Here is a 25,598-nt window from a genome sequence, read left to right as displayed (position 1 = left end):
CCGACTGGATTGTTGCTGAGAGGATGCATACAGCATTGACTAAGTACCGATGACTGCATGGCCAAGCACGCCACCAACTCAATCATCAAGTTTGCAGACAACACAACAGTAGTAGGCTTGATTACCAACAATGATGAGACGCCTCCCTGTAGGCTGAGGGCTCTGGAAGTGGTACCAGGAAAAAACCTCTCACTCAATGTCAACAAAACAAAGGAGATAATTGTGGACTTGAGGGAGCACCACCCTATCCACATCGATGGGGCCACAGTGGAGGAGGTGGAAGCTTCAAGTTCCGCAGCGTACACATCACTGACAAACTAAAATGGTCCACCCACACAGACAGCATGGTGTAGAAGGCGCAACAATGCCTCTTCAACCTCAGGAGGCTAAAGAAAACCGTCAAACTTTGACGCACAATTGAGAGCATCCTGTATCACCACTTGGGTCACACCACTTTTAGAAATGGATCATTAGCCACTAGCCAATGTTCCGGATCTAGCATTCCTCATCTCATATGTATAAAATGCACTCCACACTATTCTATGGTATCTTAGTCACTTTTAAATTGTTTACATATTGTATCACCCATTTAATATGTATATATTGTATTCTATACTACACCACAGTTAAACGGCCATCTCCAGCACATCAGTAGCTGCTGCCTAGATTCAGATTAGGAATCACTGGCAACTTTAAAGGAAATGAAACACTAGCCACTATATTGTCTCTGTATCTTGCATTACTCATCTAATTTGTGTAAACTGTACTCTATTCTACGGTATATTAGTCACTTTAATTGTTTGTAAATATTGCATCACCCATCTCATGTATATACTGTACTCTATACTACGCCACTGTCTCTTAGTCCAATGCCGCTCTGAATTAATCCATTACTTACTTAGATTTATGTGTATATTGGGTATATGTTGTGAAACTTAGATATTACTTGATAGATTTTGCTGCACTGTCGGAGCTAGAAGCACAAGCAAAACTCGAACATGAATGGTAAAATGAAAACTTTTTGGGGGGCATAATCTGGCGATTGCTGACTGGACCAAAGTCAATTAACAAATTACATGACTGCTACCGGGGATATAAAACACAGTCTCAATCACTGACATGCTACAGTCAAAAGTTTGGACACCCCTACTCATTCAAGGGTTTTTCTTTATTTTGACTATTTTCTACATTGTAGAATAATAGTGAAGAAATCAAAACTATGAAATAACACATATGGAGTCATGTAGTAACCCAAAAAAGTGTTAAACAAATCCAAACATATTTTATATTTGAGATTCTTCAAAATTTGGTAAAAGACCAAGTCCATTTTATGGCAAGAACAGCTCAAGTAAACAAAGAGAAATGACAGTCCATCATTACTTTAAGACATGAAGGTCAGTCAATTCAGAAACACGGGCAATGGACATTAGACCAGTGGAAATCTGTCCTTTGGTCTGATGAGTCCAAATTTGAGATTTTTGGTTCCAACCGTCGTGTCTTTGTGAGACGCAGAGTAAGTGAACGGATAATCTCTGTGTGTGTTCCCACCATGAAGCATGGAGGAGGAGGTTGGATGGTGTGAGGGTGCATTGCTGGTGACACTGTCAGTTATTTATTTAGAATTCAAGGCACACTTAACCATCATGCCTACCACAGCATTCTGCAGGGATACGCCATCCCATCTGGTTTGCGCTTTGTGGGACTATCATTTGTTTTTTAACAGGGCAATGACCCAAAACACACCCCCAGGCTGTATAAGGGCAATTTGACCAAAAAAGAGAGTGGTGGAGGGCTGCATCAGATGACCTGGCCTCCACAATCACCCGACCTCTACCCAATTGAAATGGTTTGGGATGAGTTGGACCGCAGAGTGAAGGAAAATAAGTCAACAAGTGCTCAGCATATTTGGGAACTCCTTCAAGGCTGTTGAAAAAGCATTCCTCATGAAGCTGGTTGACTACTTTGAAGAATCTAAAATCTATTTAGATTTGTTTAACACTTTTTTGGTTACTACATGATTCCATATGTGTTACTTTATAGTGTTGATGTCTTCACTATTATTCTACAATGTGCTTCTACACCTGCTTTGCTTGCTGTTTGGGGTTTTAGGCTGGGTTTCTGTACAGCACTTTGAGATATCAGCTGATGTACGAAGGGCTATATAAATCAATTTGATTTGATTTGATTAGTAAAAAATAAATAAAAACCCTTGGTAGGTGTGTCCAAACTTTTGACTGATACTGTATATACAGAGGTATGTGGACACCCCTTCAAATTAGTGGATAAGCCCCACCCGTCGCTGACTGGTGTATAAAATCAAGTACACAGCCATGTAATCTCCATAGAGAAACATAGGCAGTAGAAAGGCCTTACTGAAGAGCTCAGTGACTTTCAATGTGGCACCGTCATATTTCCAACAAGTCAGTTCATAAAATGTTTGCCCTGGTATGGCTGTCCCGGTCAACTCTTAAGTTCTGTTATTGTGAAGTGGAAATATCTAGGAGCAACAACGGCTCAGCCGCGAAGTGCTAGGCCACATAAGCTCACAGAACAGGACCGCCGAGTGCTGAAGCACGTAAAAATAGTCTGTTCTCGGTTGCAACACTCACTAACTCGTTCCAAACTGCTTCTGGAAGCAACGTCAGCACAATAATTTGTTCCTCGGGAGCTTCATGAAATTGGTTTCCATGGCCGAGCAGCCGCACTCAAGCCTAAGATCACCATGCGCAATGCCAAGTGTCGGCTGGAGTGGTGTAAAGCTCGCCGCCATTGGACTCTGGATCAGTGGAAATGCGTTCTCTGGAGTGAGCAATCACGCTTCACCATCTGGCAGTCAGACCAAATCTAGGTTTGGCGGATGCAAGGAGAACGCTACCTGCCCCAATGCATAGTGCCAACTGTAAAGTTTGGTGGAGAAGAAATAAGGAGGTCTGGGGGCTGTTTTTCATGGTTCGGGCTAGGCCCCTTAGCTCCAGTGAAGGGAAATCTTAGCGCTACCGCATACATAATGACATTCTAGACGATTCTGTGCTTCCAACTTTGTGGCAACAGTTTGGAGAAGGCCCTTTCCTGTTCCAGCATGACAAAGCCCCTATGCACAAAGTGAGGTCCATATAGAAATGGTTTGTCGAGATCGGTGTGGAAGAACAATGTTTCAACATCTAGTGGAAAGCCTTTCCATAAGAGTGGAGGCTGTTGTAGCAGCAAAGGGGGGACCAACTCCTTATTATTAATGCCCATGATTTTGGAATGAGGTGTTTGACGCGCAGGTGTCCACATTCATTTGGTCGTGTAGTGTAATTTAAAATGCAAATGTTATAATTACATACATTTGATAAAGGATATACATCAATTCTCACAATAGCATTGTGAAATATCTGGAGGATAAATTACATTTCATGACAAACTCAGTGCTGAAATTCATTATATTGTCATCAAGCAGTCCCAAATGTTCATTATCAGAATTTCAGGTGCAGGTGGGTCTCTGGAGCCCACTTTTTGTATCAGGCTAAATCCTACTTCCATTTTAGTAAAATGTCATTAAAGTAACAGTACTTCTACTTAAATAGTGTATTTCAGCGTTCTTTCCACCCCTGCCTGAATGCAACTGCCTGTCTTTATATTGAATAAAAAAACAACCACTTCAGACATCCAGTCAAATCACACACATTTGGTTCTTGTGGGGGGGTCTGTAAAATCAATGAGCATTAATGATCCAGCAACAACAACACAGAATCCACTACAGAGTACACTACAGAGTACACTACAGAGTACACTACAACAGTGTATTAGAGACTATTGACTTGGAGTTGGAACAGATGAAATAGGAACTGACTGGTCTTTTCATAGCCTACATGATCTTGTTATACTGTGTTACTCAATGGAAGAGGTTGACATGTGGAATCATTGAATCTGGAATGGAATATTGGGCAAATGGAATATTATCAATTATTTAGAACTGTCAGAATCAGACCCCACTTAGTTTTCATTATGAAAATAAGTCTGTTGTACGTCCAGCATGTACAGTTATGCATGGTTTTGCCAAATTTCCATGGCTAGTTGATTTAACTGCATTCTAGTGTATTGTACTGTTGTATATACAGTGCCTTCAGAAAGTATTCATACCCTTGTCTTATTACACATTTTGTTGTTACAGCCTGAATTAAGAATGGTTTAAATATGTTTTTAAATCTCATCCATCTACACAGAATACCCCATAATGACAAAGTGAAAACATGTTTAGAAATGTTTATATCTATAAAAAATGACATACAGAAATAACTAATTTACATAAGTATTCACACCCAAGTCAATACTTTGTAGAAGCACCTTGGCAGCAATTACAACTTTGAGCCATCTTGGTTATGTCTATCAGCTTTGCACATCTGGATTTGGGGATTTTCTCCCATTCTTTCTTGCAGATTTCTCAAGCTCTGTTCATTTAGAAGGGGAGCGGTAGTGAACAGCCGTCTTCAAGTCTTTCCACAGATTTTCAATGGGATTCATGTCTGGGCTTTGGCTGGGCCACCCAAGGATTTTCACATTCTTGTTCTGAAGCCATTCCGGTGTTGCTTTGGCTGTATACGTGGGGTCATTGTCCTGTTGGAATGTAAATCTTCACCCCAGGCTAAGGTTGTTTGCACTCTGAATCGGGTCTCATCAAGGATTTGTCTGTATTTGGCTCCATTCATTGTTCTCTCTATCCTTACCAGTCTCCCAGTCCAAGTCGTTAAAAGCATCCCCATAGCATGATGCTTCCCCCACCAAAAATCAATTTAATCTATTTTGAATACAGGCTGTAACACAACAAAATGTGGAATAAGGGATGGTTCGAAATTTACAGAATGGGCCCTAGAGGAAAATGGGGGAGGGCCATATTTAAACATTTCAGTCAGGGGGAGAGTTTAGTATTTTTGTAGTCTAGTCCAGGGGAGGGTCATGTAATTTGTAATTTATGAAATATTCTATATTTCTCTGTTTTAGAATTAGTTGCTTGTTAGGCTGTATATCGATGTGTGCCTAATGCTGCTCCATATCTCTCATTCTCCGCTGGGCGGCAATTTCAAGTGTGCCCATTGGCTGTTATTGTGGTCTTCATCAAATGATCCATAATTTATTTTAATAAAAACTATGTTTCATGCCCATGATGAATCTATTTTTCAGACTGATTGACCTCACAATAAGTCAGATTTGAATAATTTACATAGGGTTTCCACCACTTGCGAATTCGCAAGACAAAGTTCCGTCCTCATTAATTTTCAACGGGAGCACGAGGACCAATGAGCAGGGGATTGTGGGAAGGTGAGCAGCGCTTTCATTATACTTGTATCATGACATTGATGATTTTAGCTCACTTCCTGTAAAATACATAGGCCTACATTCACATGAATGGGTAATTTGGGTAAAGGAAATTGTGGCTTTGCAAATCTATCTTCACCCACCATCAACACCAACATCTCTGCAATCCTCCTCCATGTCATTGACCTCCTCCATGTCATTCTTGGCAAATAAAGGAGGTAGAATTACAATTCTCCCCATGCCACATTATTTTCCTTTTCGACATTTTTAATTAGCCTACATATTGCCAGCTCCTTATTTTCATGTACAGAACTGTACCTGGAATACAAGGGTTGGATTTGCACTAAACTATTTCATGGCAGAAAAATCATGTAGAAAATCTGGTTTATGATTAGCCTCATATACATTATCTACATCTATCATTTTAAATTGAGAACATATAGCTAGCTCATCAATATGCAAATTATGTGTGAGTTTAGCTATTCTCTGCTTCAGGTGTACAATGACAAGGGGCACATTGATTTCACGTGCCCATTAGGCCAGTTATACCATCATACTGTAGGCCTATGGCTGCATTTGCCACACCCTGATTCTTTTCACTTGTCCTCGTTATTGTCTCCACCCCCTCCAGGTGTCTCCTGTTTTCCCCAGTGTATTTCTCCCTGTGTTTCCTGTCTCTCTGTGCCAGTTCGTCTTGTATGTTCCAAGTCAACCAGCGGTTTTCCACATACTCCTGCCTTTGCTATTCTCTTTTTTCTAGTCCTGGTTTTGTCCCTTGCCTGTTCTGGACTGTACCCGCCTGCCTGACCATTCTGCCTGCCTTGACCACGAGCCTTTCGGCTACTCTGTACCTCCTAAACTCTGATCTGGTTTTGACCTTTTACCTGTCCACAACTATTCTCTTGCCTTCTTTTTTGGGATATTAAACACTGTAAGATTCCAACCATCTGCCTCCTGTGTCTGAATCTGGGTCTTGCCTTGTGTCATGATATCATAATGGATGACATGCATCACCAATGCTAAGCTGCGAGTGTAGCATTTCGCTACACTCGCATTAACATCTGCTAACCATGTGTATGTGACCAATAAAATTATAAAAGATAAATGGGTTCACAATCAAAGGAAGCTGATTGGAGAGCTTACAACTGGACAAAAAGGTCATGTTCATTTGAGAAAGCAACACAGAAGCACAGACAAATTAAAGACAGATCCCCTTCACACCTTTTTATTGCAGAATTGTGATCTGTGATGAATGAACATTGGCACTAGTTTATCTTGAACCATGTTTTTAAGTTAACAATTAAAACAAGTTCAAACACTTCACTTCAATGAATCAAAATATAATTTCAAAGTGTACAAATAATCTAACTTGTTTGTAAATGTTAGACATCTTAGTAAATTAGGCTATTATTACTAAAGCATCATTTTGAGTGAACAAAAAAGTTGATACCAGACGTGGCAAACTTTGCTCCACTCCCTGATCTACTGGGTGGGGAGACTTCTATTCCGGACCAGCAATAATACACATTATTATCAACTCATTAGTTTGATAAGTTGAATTAGGTGTGTTAGTGCTGGGCTGGAATAGAAGCCTGCACACCCAGCATACCTCCAGGAGAAAGATTGGCCTGCTACAGTTGTAATATATGTGTGTGCCTTTTAACTGTATTGTTGTATACAACATTTGCTAACATATTTGAAGTGTACCTATGATGAAAATTACAGGTCTCTCATCTTTTTAAGTGGGAGAACTTGCACAATTGGTGGCTGACTAAATACTTTTTTGCCCCACTGTAAGTAGACATACAGTGCATTTTGAAGGTATTCAGACCCCGTATTCTAAAATTGATTAAATAATTGTTTTTCCTCATCAATCTACACATAATACCCCTTAATGACAAAGCAAACACAGGTTTTTCGATTTTTTTGCGAAAAAATAAAAAAGTTCAAAGGAAATACCTTATTTACGTTAGTATTCAGACACTTTGCTATGAGAATTGAAATTGAGCTCAGGTGCATCCTGTTCCATGGATCATCCTTTAGATGTTTCTACCTGTGGTAAATCCAATTGATTGGACATGATTTGGAAAGGCACACACCTGTCTATATAAGGTCCCACAGTTGACAGTGCATGTAAGACAAAAACCAGGTCATGCGGTCAAAGTAATTGTCCGTAGAGCTCCGAGACAGGATTGTGTCAAGGCACAGATCTGGAGAAGATTACCAAAAAATGTCTGCAGCTTTGAAGTGTCCACAAGAACACAGTGGACTCCATCAGAGCTGGGCAATCGGGGGAGAAGGGCCTTGGTCAGGGAGGTGACCAAGAACCTGATGGTCATTCTGACAGAGCTCCAGAGATCCTCTGTGGAGATGGGAGAACCTTCCAGAAGGACAACCATCTCTGCAGCATTCCACCAATCAGGTCTTTATGGTAGAGTGGCCAGACGGAAGCCACTCCTCAGTAATAAGGCACGTCAGCACGCTTGGAGTTTGCCAAGAGGCACCTAAAGGACTCTGAGCGTGAGAAACAAGATTCTCTGGTCCGATGAAACAAAGATTGAACTCTTTTCTTTGGCCTGAATGCCAAGTGTCACGTCTGTAGGAAACGTGGCACCATCCCTATGGTGAAGCATGGTGATGGCAGCATCATGCTGTGTTGATGTTTTTCAGCGGCAGGAACTGGGAGGCTAGTCAGGATAGAGGGAAAGATGAATGGAGTAAAGAACAGAGAGATCCTCGACGTCTTGCTTCCAGACAAACTAAAACACCTTCTTTGCCTGCTTTGAGGATAATACAGTGTCACTGACGTGGCCCGCTACCAAGGACTGCGGACCCCCCCCTCTCTCCTTTGCCGTGGCCGACATAAGTAAGACATTTAAAGGTGTTAAACCTCGCAAGGCTGCCAGCCCAGTCCTTAGAGCATGCACAGACCAGCTGGCTGGTGTGTTTACGGACATATTCAATCTCTCCCCATCCCACTCTGCTGTCCCCACATGCTTCAAGATGGCCACCATTGTTCCTGTACCCAAGAAGGCAAAGGTAACTGAACTGAATGACTATCGCCCCATAGCACTCACTTCTGTCATCATAAAGTGCTTTGAGAGACTAGTCAAGGATCATATCACCTCCACCTTACCTGTCACCCTAGACCCACTGCAATTTGCATACCACCCCAATAGGTCCACAGACGATGCAATTGCCATCACACTGCCCTATCCCATCTGGACAAGAGGAATACCTATGTATTCCTGTTCATTGCTGTTCATTGACTACAGCTCAGCATTCAACGCCATAGTACCCTCCAAGTTCATCATTAAGCTTGAGGCCCTGGGTCTCAACCCCGCCCTGTGCAACTGGGACCTGGACTTCCTGACAGGCCGCCCCCAGGTGTTGCAGGTAGGAAACAACACCTCCACTTCGCTGATCCGCAACACAGATCCTCAGCACAGAAGCCCCACAAGGGCGCGTGCTCAGCCCCCTCCTGTTCTCCCTGTTCACCCATGACTGTGTGGCCACGCACGCCTCCAACTGTTGTGTCGTTTGCAGTCCATAAGTGCAAACCAAAGAATATCAAGGATCTGGAAATATTCTGTATTGAGTAATGGTCTAAGATCCCTCCCAATGTGGTCTCCAATCTCATTAAACATTATAGAAATAGGCTCAGTGCCGTTATCCTAGAAAAAAGTATGGTGCACAAAGTATTGAAAACAGGGGTGCCAATAATTGGGACATCTTTTTTGAGAGAAAAAAAATCTATAACTGGTATATAAAATCTTTCTCTGAGCAATTGTGTTAGTATAATATCATTTCCCTTTTTTTGCAGTATAGCTAGCTCAGTATGTATTTATTAAAAAAACAAGTATTTTTTTTGCTCGTTATCCAGGGTGCCAATAATTGGAGGTGACTGTATATATTATTTTGAAAGAATATCTTTCAAATAATTTGCATACATGGAGGGATCGAGAAATCTGGTCACAAAGCGGGCACAGTGGACAGATAGTATTCAAATGTATCTTATGTGTACATCTAAAATTGTGGGCACAATCAGGATGTGGACAAGATCAGGACAAAGGACGCATGTTAGCACCAGGTATAAACAAAACTTATGTTTGTCTGTGTTTGTGCTTTATGTAGGTGTATGGGCACACTAACCTTCCAACATAAATAACTAAATGTGGCAATTTTCAGAATTAATCAAACCATCATTTTCGTTCATGCGTAAAGACTCTCCAAACCTGTTTTTTTATGATTCATAAATAGCCTACTTTCCTAACCCTAAATAATCTACAAGATCAGAGTATTTTTAAATCTGCCAATTGGTGCTGAAAAAGGAGACGAATATGATTATATTTAATGGATTTCTTTCATTGATCCCTAATATTCTGAACCCATTCTCTCTATTTTCTATTGAGTTTGTCGAAAAAAAGTCGAACTAAAAATGTACACCATATTTAAAGGGATGGCTTAAGATAAAATGTGTTGAAAACGCCACAAGAATCTGTTTGTCAGCAAGTGGGAGGGTTTTCAGTGGTTGAATTACATTTATTCAGCGCGCAAGGGAACCACACCTGCAAAGCCCGTCATGCAACTGAATAAGGTAAGTCTGAATACAGTACCAACTACTAAGAAGTGCGTAGGAAATGCGTGTGAGAATCGAACCCATAGAGTAGGCTACATTATGTTCAACAATATATTGACAAATGCCAAATCAAAAGTTGTTTTAAAATATTCATGTTTATATTTTTCAATATTCATAAATTCTTGTAACAAGTTTTTTTAAATCAAAATACTACTTTATTACAGATAAAGCGGTAAAGCGTCATATGACACCAATGTTTGCTTTGTTGTACCATAATCATTTGCATATTTATTATATTTTGGCCTTACCCAGGTCTCCTGTAAGACTCCATGTTTATCTGTAAGTGCTACAAAGCAAACATTGGTGTCATGAAGCTTTACCACTTGCTCTATAATATGAGTAGTCTTTTTATTTCAATTGAAAATATTCAAATTAATGTAAAACATTTTTGAAATCAAAATACTCATATTACAGAGCAATCTGTAAAGCTTCATATGACACCAATGTTTGTTTTGTAGCATCTACAGATGAAACATTATGGAGTCTTAAAGGAGATCTGGGGAAGGCCAAACGGTCATAAATATGCCAATTTATGATTAACTATTTCTCTACTATGCTTAAAGATTCAAATGTCACATACAGTGCATTCGGAAAGTATTCAGACTCCTTGAATTTTTCCATATTTTGTTAGTTGCAGTAGTTTAAAAAAAAATCCTCAAATCTACACAGAATACCCCATAATTACAAAAAATAAAAAACGTATTTACATTCAATACCATTCAAAAGTTTTGGGTCACTCAGAAATGATTGTTTTTGAAAAAAAGGCAAATTATTTTGTCCATTAAAATATCAAATTGATCAGAAATACTGAGTAAACATTGTTAATGTTGTAAATGACTATTGTAGCTGGAAACGGCAGATTATTTTAATGTAATATCTACATAGGCATACAGAGGCCCATTATCAGCAACCATCATTCCTGTGTTCCAATGGCACAATTGTGTTAGCCTTTTAAAATGATGAACTTGGATTAGCTAATTGTTCGTAAAAAAAAAATCATTTTGCAATTATGATAGCACAGCTGAAACGGTTGTGCTGATTAAAGAAGCAATAAAAGCCTTCTTTATACTAGTTGAGTAACTGGAGCATCAGAGGTGACTTGTGAGGCTTCTGTTTCTCAAACTAGACACTTATGTACTTGTCCTCTTGCTCAGTTGTGCACCGGGGCCTCCCACTCTTTATTCTGGTTAGGGCCAGTTTGCCCTGTTCTGTGAAGGGAATCATACACAGCGTTGTACGAGATCTTCAGTTTCTTGGCAACTTCTCGCATGGAATAGCCTTCATTTCTCACAACAAGAATAGACTGACAAGTTTCAGAAGAAAGTTCATTCTTTCTGGCCATTTTGAGCCTCTAATCGAACCCACAAATGCTGATGCTCCAGATACTCAACTAGTCTAAAGAAGGCCAGTTTTATTGCTTCTTTAAAATCAGAACAACAGTTTTCATCTGTGCTAACATAATTGCAAAAGAGTTTTCTAATGATCAATTAGCCTTTTAAAATTATAAACCTGGATTAGCTAACACAACGTGCCATTGGAACACAGGAGTGACGGTTGCTGATAATGGGCCTTTGTAGATATTCCATTAAAATCAGCTGTTTCCAGCTACAACAGTCATTTACAATATTAACAATGACTACACTGTATTTCTGATCAATTTGATGTTATTTTAATGGACAAAAAGTGTGCTTTTCTTTCTAAAACAAGGACATTTCTAAGTGACCACCAACTTTTGAATGGTAGTGTAAGTATTCAGACCCTTTGCTATGAGACTCGAAATTGAGCTCACGTGCATCCTGTTTCCATTGATCATCCTTGTTGATGTTTCTACAAATTGATTGGAGTCCACCTGTGGTAAATTCAATTGATTGAACATGATTTGGAAAGGCACACACCTGTCGATATAAGGTATCACAGTTAACGGTGCATGTTAGAGCAAAAACCAAGCCATGAGGTCGAAGGAATTGTCCGTTGAGCTCCGAGACAGGATTGTGTCGATGCACAGATCTGGGGAAGGGTACCAAGAAATGTCTGCAGAATTCAAGGTCCCCAAGAACACAGTGGCCTCCATCATTCTTAAATGGAAGAGGTTTGTAACCACCAAGACTCTTCCTAGAGCTGGACGCTCTGCCAAACTGAGCAATCGGGGGAGAAGGGCCTTGGTCAGGGAGGTGACCAAGAACCCAATGGTCAATCTGACAGAGCTCGAGTTCCACTGTGGAGATGGGAGAACCTTCCAGGACAACCATCTCTGCAGCACTCCACCAATCAGGCCTTTAAGGTTGAGTGGCCAGACAGAAGCCCTTCCTCAGTAAAAAGCATGACAGCCCGCTTGGAGTTTGCCAAAAGGCATCGAAAGACTCTGACCATGTGAAACAACATTCTCTGGTCTGATGAAACCATGATTGAACTTTTTGGCCTGAATGCCAAACGTCACGTCTGGAGAACACCGTAGGGATGGTGCCAGGTTAAGCAAGATGGTGGCAGCATCATGCTGTGGGAATGTTTTTCAGCAGCAGGGACTGAGGTACTAGTCAGGATCGAGGGAAAAATGAACGGAGCAAAGTACAGAGAGATCCTTGATGAAAACCTGCTCTGGAGCGCTCAGGACCTCAGACTAGGACGAGGGTTCACCTTCCAACAGGACAATGACCCTAAGCACACAGCCAAGACAACAGAGGAGTGGTTTGGGTCAAGTCTCAATGTCCCCGAGTGGCCCAACCAAAGCCCGGACTTGAACCCAATCTAACATCTCTGGAGAGACCTGAAAATAGCTGTGCAGCAACGCTCCCCATCCAACCTAGCAGAGCTTGAGAGGATCTGCAGAGAAGAATGGGAGAAACTCCCAAAACACGGGTGTGCCAAGCTTGTAGCATCATACCCAAGAAGATGAGGCTGTAATCGCTTCCAAAGGTGCTTCAACAAAGTACTGAGTAAAGGGTCTGATTACATATGTAAACATGAGATTTTTATTTACAAAAATGTGTAAAAACCTGTTTTTACTTTGTCAATTTTAGAATAAGGCTCTATCGTAACAAAATGTGGAAAAAGTCAAGGGGTCTGAATACTTTCCAAATGCACTGTATATGTCAACAATTCTTCCTCCGAAGGACTATTCTATGGACTACATTTTGTGAAAATCCCACAAATCATGGACAATTTTTTTGCCTGGGTAAATTGCTTGAATAAAACTTGTTCCGGGAATCAGCAATAAGAGTTTATTGAAGCAATTGCAGGGAAAATTACCAGTGTAAACTACTATTCAATTCAAGCATTTACATAGCATTAGACTAACAAAACCATTTTGCCCCAACAGTGCAACCTTGGCGCTGTACTTTCAGCACTATGAAGGGTGCTCCAATTGCTTAAAATGACATCTCATAAAGATCTATTACCTATGCCTAATAGTCATACTCATATTATTATTACAAATAGAAGATCACTTCTCACAATGGTGCTCATTTAGAAATGTTAGATCAAAGCTACATTGATAATTTGCATTTTACATAACAGAACCGACTATAATACATACCATAGCATAGTAGGCCTATAACATTACTGTTACACCAAAAACAACAAATCATTTCTAATGAGATTTTACATTAAATTCCTATTTTAAAGTAATTGCATGGAAAAGATCATGTGTAACAAATTAGGAACTAGAATACTAATAATAGAAATTCAACATGATCTCTATGGTAACAATGTTCAGGTGGAAAAAAATAGCAAATTATCAATTAAATCAATGTTTTAATTTTAAAAGTAACTCATTTACTTTTACTCTTAAGTCATTTTTACTTGAGTAGTTTTTTTTACAACAGTAGTTTTACTTTCTTCTGTACTTAACTCTTTTGAGTTGGCTAAATCTAAATTCACCTTAAGACTTGAGTAAAGCACATGTGCAACACCAGTGATGAGGTTGTGGTTGGCAAACTCCAGGATTAGGAGCAGGATGGGGTACTCACTCTGTCTCTTCCACAGGGTTGAGTCATCACTCAGACCCATCCAGTGGAGCAGCAGTGTTCGCATGGCCTCTGGAAAAAGCTCTGAGGCCAGTTCCTCTGCAGGTGGCAGATCTGTGATTCGCTCTATGTGTCGCACCTTGAAGCCCTCTACCTGCTGGCTGATACTACTGTTGGCTCCATGGAACTGCTGGCCAAGCCAGCAGCCTATAGAGTGAAGCAGGTGGCTGGAGTACACAGAGCCCCACTTCCGAGCCTCTAGCAGAGCTAGTACAATGTCCGCCACATCCCTCTCCTCCAGGGGCCTGCTCACACAGCGCTCAATGCTCTCCAACAGAAGCAGTATGGTCTCCTGCTGGTCGGTCCCCAGCTGTTTCTCAGAGCTCAGCTTTTCCTCCAAGCCCTGCAGTTTTTGACTTAAGATGGAGGGACATATATGGACTGGCTGTGCTGGCATACTCTCATTTGGCAGAAAGCAGTAATCGTGGTCTGCTGAAGTGTCACCTGAAGGGCCTGTGTCTGCATCTGGGATTTCCACAGATTGAGATGGGTAACCTTGGGGATTCCGGGACATCAGTTTGAGCTTTAGGTCTTGGTCATACATCTCCACAACGATCTGGGGTGGTGGAGGATCCAGCTGGACACTCAGGTTGTAGTTCATCTTTAGTGGGATGTCATTTAGGCGGGACTTCCATACCTCCTACAGTATGAGTGACCATTAAGTATCAGTACATTACATTACATTGTTGGCCTACTTCAAGCATTCATCAGGTGAAATTGTAGGTTGTAGCCTCTATGGGTGGATTTGTTATATAACCAGGAGTCTGAAATATTACCTGAAAGTTCTCCAACACAGAGAGCTGCTCTTGTTTACTATACATTTCAAAGGCCACTCGAAAAACACCTTGGATGCTGTAGAACCACATGCAATTATTGGCAGTGGGTACCCTCAGTCCATGGAATCTAAAAGCTGTGAATTGCAAACAAACAAGATATGATATCCATAAACCATGCAACTTGCTTTATGGTGTTCTGTATCTGGGAATAAAAACTTACCTGAGGAGAAATTTAGTTTAGTTGCCAATCCTTTCTTTGCAAACTTTGCATGATATCTGGGATGGTTCTCTGTGCGGATATCAGTGTTTGAGAAGAGATCAGCCCCTAAAAAGAGAGGAACCATTGATCCCTAAAGAAGAGCAAAAAGAAGAAGTCCAAATTTTAAAATGTACTGAGAGACAGCTAATGCAGGCTATTCGCTAACGTTAGCTATGCAGCTATGCAACTCACCTCGATAGGACAGCTCGTCACTTTGAAAGAGCTTCTATTTGACAAGTATATGAAGCGAACTTTCAGCTTGCCACCATCCCAACGCGGTAACTGGATAGTTGTGAATGTTGACATTATAAACCAGAAAGTTAGTTACAGCAATTGAACAACTTTATTGTAATATTCCGCAGGTCCTCTCATGCTTTAATGTTGATGACGACAAGAGAAATGCTGGTGAAAGGAAACATCCTGAACATGTGACATAAAACAACCAATCAACGCTCTTGCGGGAGTACGTTAAGCAACATAGCGAAGATGGCCGAGATAGATTTTGGTGACAGTGAACTCTTTGAGCAATTGGGAGAGATTATGCCTACTGCAACTCACATTCGGTTCACGGAGGATGGAGAAGAAGGCTCTGAGCTCAAGGGAAGATTGGGGGAGTGTGAGGAAACAATACGGAGGTTGATAGAAGAGAATATCCTTGTGTGTGAGAAGCTAGCAGGTGTTCGCTAGCTAGGCACGGTCATAGGTTCTAAATTTGAGTAAAGCTAGACCAGTAGTGACTTTCGTGGCAGGTTAGAATGTACGCAACAGGCTAGGATAATTAACGTGGCAGGTTAGGAAAAAGCTAATGCCGTGTTCAAGACAACTGGGAACTCGTGGGGGGTGGGGGGGGAAGAGTGCCAACTGAAATCTTTTTGAACCGTCATCAACTCAGAATGTCAAGTCAGGAACTTGGGCGTCTTTCTATAGCAGCGTTTCTCAAACTCGGTCTTGGGGTCCCCCCCTGGGTGTACATTTAGGTTTTTGCTCTAGCACTACACAGCTGATTCCAATAACCAACTCATCATGCATTGATTATTTTAAAGATGTACTATACAGAAATCGCTCCACCATTTCCTGGTAGCACAAATTCTAATAGTTGCTTGTTAAGTCAAACAAATTACAAGTACAGTATAGAGAATCATTGTACCATCTAAAGCGCTATGAAATATATTAACCATCATCCAAAATATTGTATTTTCAGCTGTTTGAAGCTATTGTACAAAAGCAAGACGCAAAAACTAAACTTAAGACCGGGAAGCATAGAAGTAGTTAACATAAGCAGATCTACCGCGTCTTAGACTTGCGTTCAATATGAATGACAGAGCTTTAACACATTTCTATTTGAATTTGGTCAGGTTGCCCAAAAAGTTTCATATTGCTGTTTAGTGTTAGGGCAAAAAACAAATCCTGTTCTAGAGCTTCAACTGACGTCATGATTTGACAGCGTTTTTCCTGAGTTCCAATTTGTCTTGAAAGCACCATTAGGAGGACTGGCTAAAGTTCTCTCCTAAATAGAGCCCCACAGTGGCGGTGTCATAATACCCATAAAACCTAGCGGTTAAACAGGGAAATTGTTCCAATCTTTTTTCCCATCAGGGATTTAGAAACACTGAAGGTCTGTGTTTTTCGTGTAGGCTTACCCTGGCATAACATTTTGATGTCCAAAACGTATTTATATGGTTAAGGTGACATCAATATTTGTCTCTATTTACTCTCAGATTCAAAAATGCTAATTAACATCAAAGTAGATATTATGCAAGACTACAAATCCCTGCATGTAACCTCTAGCTGACACCTTTGCTAAAATATCGTATCAATTTAAAGCTTGCACAAGCCAGTTCACAGAATTGCCAATTTATTCATAGTTAATCCAGAGATTCCTACCTTTGCCTTGATTCGGCAGTCTCGTCCAGATCATCATGTCTTTTGTAGTTCTTCATGATAGCTACATTAGCAGCTGATTATCATTTCATTTTTGTGGGGTGAATATATTGATAAAAGTCACCTTGTCCAAGAGAGATTTACACAGTTATCAAAACGTCATGCCAGGGTAAAGCCTACACGAAACACAATGGTAGAAAAACGATTGGAACCATTTCCTTGTTTGACCGCTAGGTTTTATGGGTATTATGACTCATACTTTGGTACTCTATTGCTACGAAAAGTCATTTCTGGTAGTAGCTGTACTCCAAGTCACAACCACCATCAGGTCTGGCCTAACGTTAGCTAGCGACCTAGCTAGCAAAATAGAAAATGTATTGTATGGCTTTGGTTGGACGTGCCCCTTGAGAGCATTTTAGATCACTACCTTGCATACTTTTGGTCATTGCAGTTAAATACTATACTAGCTAGAACCCATGCAAAAAGTAATGTTTTCTGTCCTGTCATCTGCGAAGCTGTAGTAACTCCCAAGTCTGGTGGAGTGAATGGTTGCAGAAAAATGTTAGATTTGGTCACACTCTTCAAAGAAGCACTGCAGATTCTATGTACATAGCTAGAAGTAGTCACTTTACATTCATCCAATGATAAATAGCTTGGTAGGACTGAACCTTTTCCAAACAAACTAACGTTAGCAGACTGACTTGTTTGATGTCTAGCTATGTTGTTTTGATATGAAGTACCTCTTCTTTCCTTAACCTATTGTCCACACCAAGAGTTGAAGAGAAAATTGAAAGTGTTGACAAGGCCAAGGTAAGTTATTGATGCACAACTCACTAGACTAGATACATTTCCACAGTAATGTCCTCATTCAAATGTTTTTCTTCCAGTGGCATTAATGTTGAAAACATCAAGATTGATGGTCCTCTTCTACACATCCTTTTTGCAAACAATAACATCTCAAAGTAGGTCTTATTTGGGCTTTAGAAACATAATTGGAGAAATGTACTTACTTGATTATATGATCTTTGGGTATTAACATGTGAACTGTTGATCTTCTTTTCCCAGGCAATGCCGTCAAGAAATTGAAGACTGCCTTTGTTGTATTGTTCAGAAACAGCAGCAGCAGGGAGAAGTTGAAAAAGGAAATCCCTACGTAAATGTCAACCCTCAGGTGCATTTCCAGATTTCCTCCTCAAGCTTCAAGAAGGAACAGTTAATTACAATTAAAATATTTTACATCTCTGTTTTCTTCCCCATGCAGTCTTCAAGTTTCATTATGGAAGAAGATCAGAAGACCAAGACCTCCTGTGGAATCCAAAAGATTAAGGAGGCCTTCAGTGTGAGTTTTTTTTGGGAATGGGGACAATCTAAGTGTCCAGACCATGCTTTGTTTGTCTGGATATAATATTTGTCTCTCTCTTTTCACAGATGGTGGGAAGTGTCCTGTATTTCACCAGTTTCTGTCTGGACAAACTTGGACAGCCCCTGCTAAATGATAACCCCCAGCAGACAGAAGGATGGGAGGTTCCAAAGTATCCTCAACACTGCTTTCTCCTTCCCCTTGTCCTTCACTCCCATCTTCAACAATGACACATTTCAGTGTGGAGTCAAGCTTTGATTGTTGGAGAAAATCAACTGGAGAGGATTCTCAGTTGCCACTCTTTGAACCTTGAACCATTATCTTCCTTGTCTTTCGTTGTGTGTATATCAATGTATGTTGGAGTCGTTATATGAAGAAGAAAAAAATAGAAGTGTGTTTTGTTACCCACTTTTAAACTACAGTTGCATCATTTATTGAGTTTCTGAATTGTTGCAAAGATATCAGCAGATCTTCAGCCAGGTCATTGCCTTAGATGGACAAGAAGTACAGATGAAAGAGAAAAGGTATAACAGACATTCTTATGATTTAAAAAAATAAAAATTATGCAAGAAATATCTGTAAATGATAATATCTTACTGTGCTCTTTGTGCCCACTGCAGAGCTAAGCCTTGTTGTTTCAACTGTGGGTTGGATGGTCATCAACTTCGAGACTGTCCTCAGGTAAGTCTTGAATAACTTTTTACTTTAATGTGCATCATGTAACAGGAAAGTTGCTCACTTTCTATGGCCAGACAGAAGAGCTTAAAATCAGGTTTGACGTGATCAGCTCTGTTCATGTTTGCTCCTTTAGCCAAAGGACATGGCCAGAATCAACAAGAAGCGGAAGGAGTTTTGTCACGGTAACCAGGGAAACCTGAGCAATCAGCGTTACCATGCTGATGAAGTGGAGGAGCGATTTGCCAAATACAAACCTGGGTTCATAAGGCAAGGCAGATTAAAAATGTCTGATGGCCTTGACATAATAAGATACCAATTTGTTATCAGTTGTTGTTGCATGGTTAAAGTGAAGTTGTTGTAGAGCTTGGGTTTTTGATATCTTATATCTCTTACCCATTGGGGTTTGTGTTTTCTTACAGTGAGAACCTGCTGTCTGCCCTGGGAGTTGATATGAACACACTACCACCTCACATCTACCGCATGAGGCAGCTAGGCTACCCACCTGGCTGGCTTAAGGAGGCAGAGATGGAGAACTCCGGTCTCATGCTTTATGATGGGAAGGGTAAGATTTCACCCAGAAAGACCATAGCCACTTTACATAATAAGATAATACATCCTTGACTGGCCTTTCAGTTTTGGTTGATACACTGCTCTTTCATGATTCTCATTCATATTGCGCTGCTGTGTTCACTATATAGTTTCAAGTGATGAAGAACCAAAAGAGGACAATGGACCAAACATCTCCTATGATGTTTCCAAGCTTGTAGATTTCCCAGGCTTCAATATATCTTCACCCCCTAGTGTGAAGGATGTAAGTCTCCTATAAAGCAGTTTGATATCTGGCCATCATTATGGTACAAGCACAGAGGTCTTGGCCACCACTTGTAAACCTTTGCACTGACATTTTTCCCCCCATGATTTTTAGGACTACAGACTATATGGCTCTATTCCAATGCAGCATAATCACATGAAGCAGAATTTTGCTGCTTATCTCTCTAACAATTTTCCAATGGTAAGTTAAAAATTAATTATTAATTTAATCAATTGTTTGCCACTATGTGTGCACACTATAAACTAATATATTTTGCCAATAGCCTGGTGCCAACTGCAATAAAAGACCACATGAATCCTACTCAACTCCCCGGCAGACAAAGAAAAGGAGATCTGATGCCAGGAGTTCAGATATGGACTTTGATTCAGGTAAAGGTGTTATAATTCCAGGTGTCTGAACACAAAGTGAAAACAATTACGCTATAGCGACCAGCAGATGAATATATTCTGCTTTACATAACTTTTCAATGTCATTATGACTGGTCGTCCTGTCTGCAAAAACAGGAAAATACTTTTGCGTTGCTTATGTTGTATGTGTGCAATGGCTGTGCTCTGGCAGTGCATAACACTTGTCAGTGTCTGTTTCCAGACCAGGATACTACACCCCGCCGCCACCGGAGCTCAGACAGCTTCGAATTCCAGCCCCCGCTGCCCCCTGGCTCACCATCCTTTGGTTCACCCCCTCCCTTACCTCATGGTACTCCGCCAGCTACTCCCACACCACCTCCTCTTCCTAAGGGAACACCTCCCCCCACACCCACAAATGGCTCAAGGGCCCTGCGGGGATGCACTGCGAGAGGGAGTGAGGAGTCTGCAGGCGGGGAGGAGGAAGAGCTGACACTGGAAGAGCTGGAGGAGCAGCAGAGGCTGATCTGGGCAGCATTGGAAAATGCTGACACAGCCACCAACAGTGACTCTGAGACACCAGCTGTTGGAACACCCCTCCCCAGCTCACCCAGCATCTCCACACCTGCCCATGTTGACACTGAAACTGAAATAGAGGATGGTGAGACTGAAGATAATGAGGAAAAGGAGGGATCTATGGAGGCTGCCAGCCATAACAGTGATGAGCAGATCAGTGTTGAGACATCTTCTAGCAAATGTCAGGATTATGAGGAAGATGCTGAAGATAAAGGCAAGGTGGTTGAAAACAAGGGCAGCTTACTGCAATCACCAGATGAAGAAGAGGGCCCTCAGAGCCCTGAAGCTGCCACAGATGGAGGCAATGTGCTTGCACAGAAGGTCAGATTGCTGCAAACGCCAGTGCACCAAGTGAGTCGTCAGTCGGATCCCTCAGGTCAAGATGCTATGGAGGGAGATCTGTCTGACTCTTTGGGGAATGTAATGGCCGTGCCTCACCGGAGTAGGTTTGCACAGGGCATTATTCCCTTTGAGGACACGCCAGAATTCACAGAAGTTGCTGAGGCCACCGGGACATACCTTCGAATCCGAGACTTGTTGAAAGGTTCCCCCCGAAATATGGCGAAAATCAAAAAGTGAGAAAAGACTGGTTTGAATTCAAATCCAGGGATTATTTTGCATAAACACTTTTTACATTTTTTAATATTTTTTTAACAAGTCTGTAGATTTCATACACTTTCCTTTCTGTAAGGGTGCCACAGAAATTGGAGCGAAACAGTTTGGTGACCTCATTCAAACATCCTTTTTAATGTTTTATTTTTTGTACTAAACTGAATGTCTTTTCTGTGTATGAGTTATCTGGGGTTTAAAGATGCAAGGTTTTTCTTTCAGGAAACCCCATGGCTAGTTTAGGTAGTGTCTGTTTTGACATTCACATAATCATTTTTGTAGCAATGACAACATCCATATTGCTCTTTTTAGGTGTAAAGATTTTATAAAATGTTTTTCCTCTTTCTGTTTTTACCATCAATTGATATTTTTACAATTAGATAGTCTCATTGCAGTCTAGGTGCGCCTCCTTTTCTCATGGTTCAAGAAGCCTCCCATTGGCTACTCTTATCAAATGAGGACATTCATTTTGTTCTTTTAAAGTTAATTTGAAACTCGTTGATTTTTACAATTCTATCTTGACACAGGAAATGGGTCTCTGCATTCAGAATCTCACTACAGCAATATGGCTGTGCATAATCTCATGTTTATTATTTTTATATATATATTTTTTTTATCTATTTTTTTTCTCCACAATTTCGTGGTGTTCAATTGGTAGTTAGTCTTGTTTCATCGCTGCAACTCCCGTATGGACTCGGGAGCGGCGAAGGCCAAGAGCTGTGCGTCCCCCGAAGCACAACCCAGCCAAGCCGCACTGCTTCTTGACACAATGCTCACTTAACCCGGAAACCAGCCGCACCAATGTGTCGGAGGAAATGCCGTACACCTGGCGACCGTGTCAGAATACACTGCGCCCGCCCCACCACAGGAATCGCTAGTGCGGGATGGGACAAGGACATCCCTGCCGGCCAAACCCTCGCTTAACGCAGACGAAGCTGGGCCAATTGTGCGCTGCCCCATGGGTCTCCCGGTCGCGGCCAGCTGCGACAGAGCCTGGACTCGAACCCAGAATCTCTAGATGTTGATTTATTTTTAAGTAACAACCATTGCTGTCAGCATCAAAGACATCTCTGCTCTAATTGCTACTACAGAATGGCACTAGATGGCAGCAACACTTAATCTGACCACTACAATACATTTGACTATTTGTATTTACTAAGGATCCCCATTCTTCCTGGGGTCCAGCAACATTAAGGCAGTTATATACAATTTAAAATATTGCATGACATAACACTTTTCACAATCCATTAAGTGTGTGCCCTCAGTCCACTAGTCTATCACATATCTACAATACCAAATCCATGTGTACTTGTGTTTGTTTTTCACAGTCCCCACTGTTCCATAATGTGTATTTTTATATATATTTTTTTTATCTGATTCTACTGCTTGCATCAGCTACCTGATGTGGAATGGAGTTCCATGTAGCCATGGCTCTATGTAGTACTGTGTGCCTCCCATAGTCTGTTCTTGACTTTGGGATTGTGAGGAGACCCTTGGTGGCATGTCTTGTGGGGTATGCATGGGTGTCTGTGCTGTGTGCTAGTAGTTTAAACAGACACCTTGGTGCATTCAGCATGTCAACACTTCTTACAAAAACAGGTAGTGATGAAGTCTCCTCCACTTTGAGCCATCACAGATTCATGCATAATATGAATGTTCGTGCCCTCTGTACTCAAGGGCCAATCGTGCTACCCTGTTCTGAGCCAATTGTAATTTTCCGAGGTCCCTCTTTCTGGCACCTGGCCACACGATTGAACAGTAGTCCAGGTGCGACAAAACCAGGGCCTGTAGTCCCTGCCTTGTTGATAGTGTTGTTAAAAGGCAGAGCAGTGCTTTATTATGGACAGACGTCTCCCCATCTTAGCTACTGTTGTATCAACATGTTTTGACCATGACACTTTACAATCCAGGGTTACTCCAAGCAGTTTAGTCACCTCAACTTGCCCAATTTCCACATTATTTATTACAAGCTTTAGTTGAGGTTTATGGTTTAGTGAATGATTTGTTGCAAATACAATGCTTTTAGTTTTTTATATTTAGGACTTATTTATTCCTTGCCACCCATTCTGAAACTAACTGCAGTGTTGCAGTGATTTCACTCGCTAAAGTAGCTGACATGTATAGTGTTGAGTCATCCGCATACATCAATAAATCAAATGTATTTATAAAGCCCATTTTTACATCAGTAGATACAGAAACCCAGCCTAAAACTCCAAACAGCAAGCAATGCAGATGTAGAAGCAAAGCCTGTGGAATGTCATGAGTAAAGATTGAAAAAAAAGTAAGGGGCCTAGACAGCTGCCCTGGGGAATTCCTGATTATACCTGGATTATGTTGGAGAGGCTTCAATTAAAGAACCCCCCCTCTGTGTTATGTTAGACAGGTACAGTGCCTTGCAAAAGTATTAATCTCCCTTGGTGTTTTTCCTATTTTGTTGCATTACAACGTGTGATTTAAATAGATGTTTATTTGGATTTCATATAATGGACATACACAAAATAGTCCAAATTGGTGAAGTGAAATTTAAAAAATAACTTGTTTTGAGAAATTCTCAAAAAGAAAAGTGGTGCGTGCATACAGTGGGGAGAACAAGTATTTGATACACTGCCGATTTTGCAGGTTTTCATACTTACAAAGCATGTAGAGGTCTGTAATTTTTATCATAGGTACACTTCAACTGTGAGAGACGGAATCTAAAACAAAAATCCAGAAAATCACATTGTATGATTTTTAAGTAATGAATTAGCATTTTATTGCATGACATAAGTATTTGATCACCTACCAACCAGTAAGAATTCCGGCTCTCACAGACCTGTTAGTTTTTCTTTAAGAAGCCCTCCTGTTCTCCACTCATTACCTGTATTAACTGCACCTGTTTGAACTCGTTACCTGTATAAAAGACACCTGTCCACACACTCAATCAAACAGATTCCAACCTCTCCACAATGGCCAAGACCAGAGAGCCGTGTAAGGACATTAGAGATAAAATTGTTGACCTGCACAAGGCTGGGTTGGGCTACAGGACAATAGGCAAGCAGCTTGGTGAGAAGGCAACAACTGTTGGTGCAATTATTAGAAAATGGAAGAAGTTCAAGATGACGGTCAATCACCCTCGGTCTGGGGCTCCATGCAAGATCTCACCTCGTGGGGCATCAATGATCGTGAGGGATCAGCCCAGAACTACACGGCAGGACCTGGTCAATGACCTGAAGAGAGCTGGGACCACAGTCTCAAAGAAAACCATTAGTAACACACTACGCCGTCATGGATTAAAATCCTGCAGCGCACGCAAGGTCCCCCTGCTCAAGCCAGCACATGTCCAGGCCCGTCTGAAGTTTGCCAATGACCATCTGGATGATCCAGAGGAGGAATGGGAGAAGGTCATGTGGTCTGATGAGACAAAAATAGAGCTTTTTGGTCTAAACTCCACTCGCCGTGTTTGGAGGAAGAAGAAAGATGAGTACGACCCCAAGAACACCATCCCAACCGTGAAGCATGGAGGTGGAAACATCATTCTTTGGGGATGCTTTTCTGCAAAGGGGACAGGACGACTGCACCGTATTGGGGGAGGATGGATGGGGCCATGTATCGCGAGATCTTGGCCAACAACCTCCTTCCTACATTGAAGATGGGTCGTGGCTGGGTCTTCCAGCATGACAACGACCCGAAACACACAGCCAGGGCAACTAAGGAGTGGCTCCGTAAGAAGCATCTCAAGGTCCTGGAGTGGCCTAGCCAGTCTCCAGACCTGAACCCAATAGAAAATCTTTGGAGGGAGCTGAAAGTCCGTATTGCCCAGCGACAGCCCCAAAATCTGAAGGATCTGGAGAAGGTCTGTATGGAGGAGTGGGCCAAAATCCCTGCTGCAGTGTGTGCAAATCTGGTCAAGAACTACAGGAAACGTATGATCTCTGTAATTGCAAACAAAGGTTTCTGGACCAAATATTACGTTCTGCTTTTCTGATGTATCAAATACTTATGTCATGCAATAAAATGCAAATTAATTACTTAAAAATCATACAATGTGATTTTCTGGATTTTTGTTTTAGATTCCATCTCTCACAGTTGAAGTGTACCTATGATAAAATGTACAGACTTCTTCTACATGCTTTGTAAGTAGGAAAACCTGCAAAATCGGCAGTGTAACAAATACCTGTTCTCCCCCCTGTATGTATTCACCCCCGTTGCTATGAAGCGCCTAAATAAGATCTGGTGCAAACAATTACCTTCAGAAGTCACATAAATAGTTAGATTGCATATAAGTGGACTTTATTTAAGTGTCACATGATCTGTCACATGATCTCAGTACATATACACCTGTTCT

The 25,598-nt window shown here is 41.2% G+C and overlaps 2 protein-coding genes across 2 annotated transcripts; one reads left to right on the top strand and one right to left on the bottom strand.

Moving 5' to 3' along the window:
* Window positions 1–13,141: 13,141 nt before the first annotated feature.
* Window positions 13,142–15,401, bottom strand: LOC139389291 (uncharacterized). The gene is made up of 4 exons (XM_071135888.1): window positions 15,187–15,401; window positions 14,956–15,085; window positions 14,736–14,869; window positions 13,142–14,599 (listed from the first exon to the last, which is right to left on the bottom strand). The coding sequence occupies exons 1-4, from the start codon at window positions 15,298–15,300 to the stop codon at window positions 13,721–13,723; spliced, it is 1,257 nt and encodes a 418-aa protein (XP_070991989.1). The 5' UTR covers window positions 15,301–15,401; the 3' UTR covers window positions 13,142–13,720.
* A 50-nt stretch (window positions 15,402–15,451) lies between these two features.
* On the top strand, window positions 15,452–23,443 carry LOC139389290 (zinc finger CCHC domain-containing protein 8-like). The gene is made up of 14 exons (XM_071135887.1): window positions 15,452–15,643; window positions 17,643–17,685; window positions 17,763–17,837; window positions 17,941–18,046; window positions 18,137–18,214; window positions 18,304–18,407; window positions 18,694–18,759; window positions 18,856–18,916; window positions 19,047–19,180; window positions 19,333–19,475; window positions 19,612–19,724; window positions 19,839–19,925; window positions 20,008–20,113; window positions 20,334–23,443. Exons 1-14 carry the CDS (start codon window positions 15,481–15,483, stop codon window positions 21,242–21,244), a joined length of 2,190 nt encoding a protein of 729 aa, XP_070991988.1. The 5' UTR covers window positions 15,452–15,480; the 3' UTR covers window positions 21,245–23,443.
* The last annotated feature ends 2,155 nt before the right edge of the window (window positions 23,444–25,598 follow it).

The sequence above is a fragment of the Oncorhynchus clarkii genome, chromosome 30, assembly GCF_045791955.1.
Source record: "Oncorhynchus clarkii lewisi isolate Uvic-CL-2024 chromosome 30, UVic_Ocla_1.0, whole genome shotgun sequence".
Lineage (NCBI taxonomy): Eukaryota > Metazoa > Chordata > Actinopteri > Salmoniformes > Salmonidae > Oncorhynchus > Oncorhynchus clarkii.
This window is presented reverse-complemented; position numbering and strand designations above follow the sequence as displayed.

Bases quoted from the DNA above. Each gene is read 5' to 3' on its own strand.
- LOC139389291 (XM_071135888.1), bottom strand. From the start codon at position 15,300: ATGTCAACATTCACAACTATCCAGTTACCGCGTTGGGATGGTGGCAAG. The intron at 15,086-15,186 runs GTGAGTTGCATA...GCTCTTCTTTAG, and splicing joins TGACGAGCTGTCCTATCGAG to GGATCAATGGTTCCTCTCTT. The intron at 14,600-14,735 runs GTAATATTTCAG...CTCATACTGTAG, and splicing joins CTGTGTTGGAGAACTTTCAG to GAGGTATGGAAGTCCCGCCT.
- LOC139389290 (XM_071135887.1), top strand. From the start codon at position 15,481: ATGGCCGAGATAGATTTTGGTGACAGTGAACTCTTTGAGCAATTGGGA. The intron at 18,215-18,303 runs GTGAGTTTTTTT...CTCTTTTCACAG, and splicing joins AGATTAAGGAGGCCTTCAGT to ATGGTGGGAAGTGTCCTGTA. The intron at 19,181-19,332 runs GCAAGGCAGATT...GTTTTCTTACAG, and splicing joins TACAAACCTGGGTTCATAAG to TGAGAACCTGCTGTCTGCCC.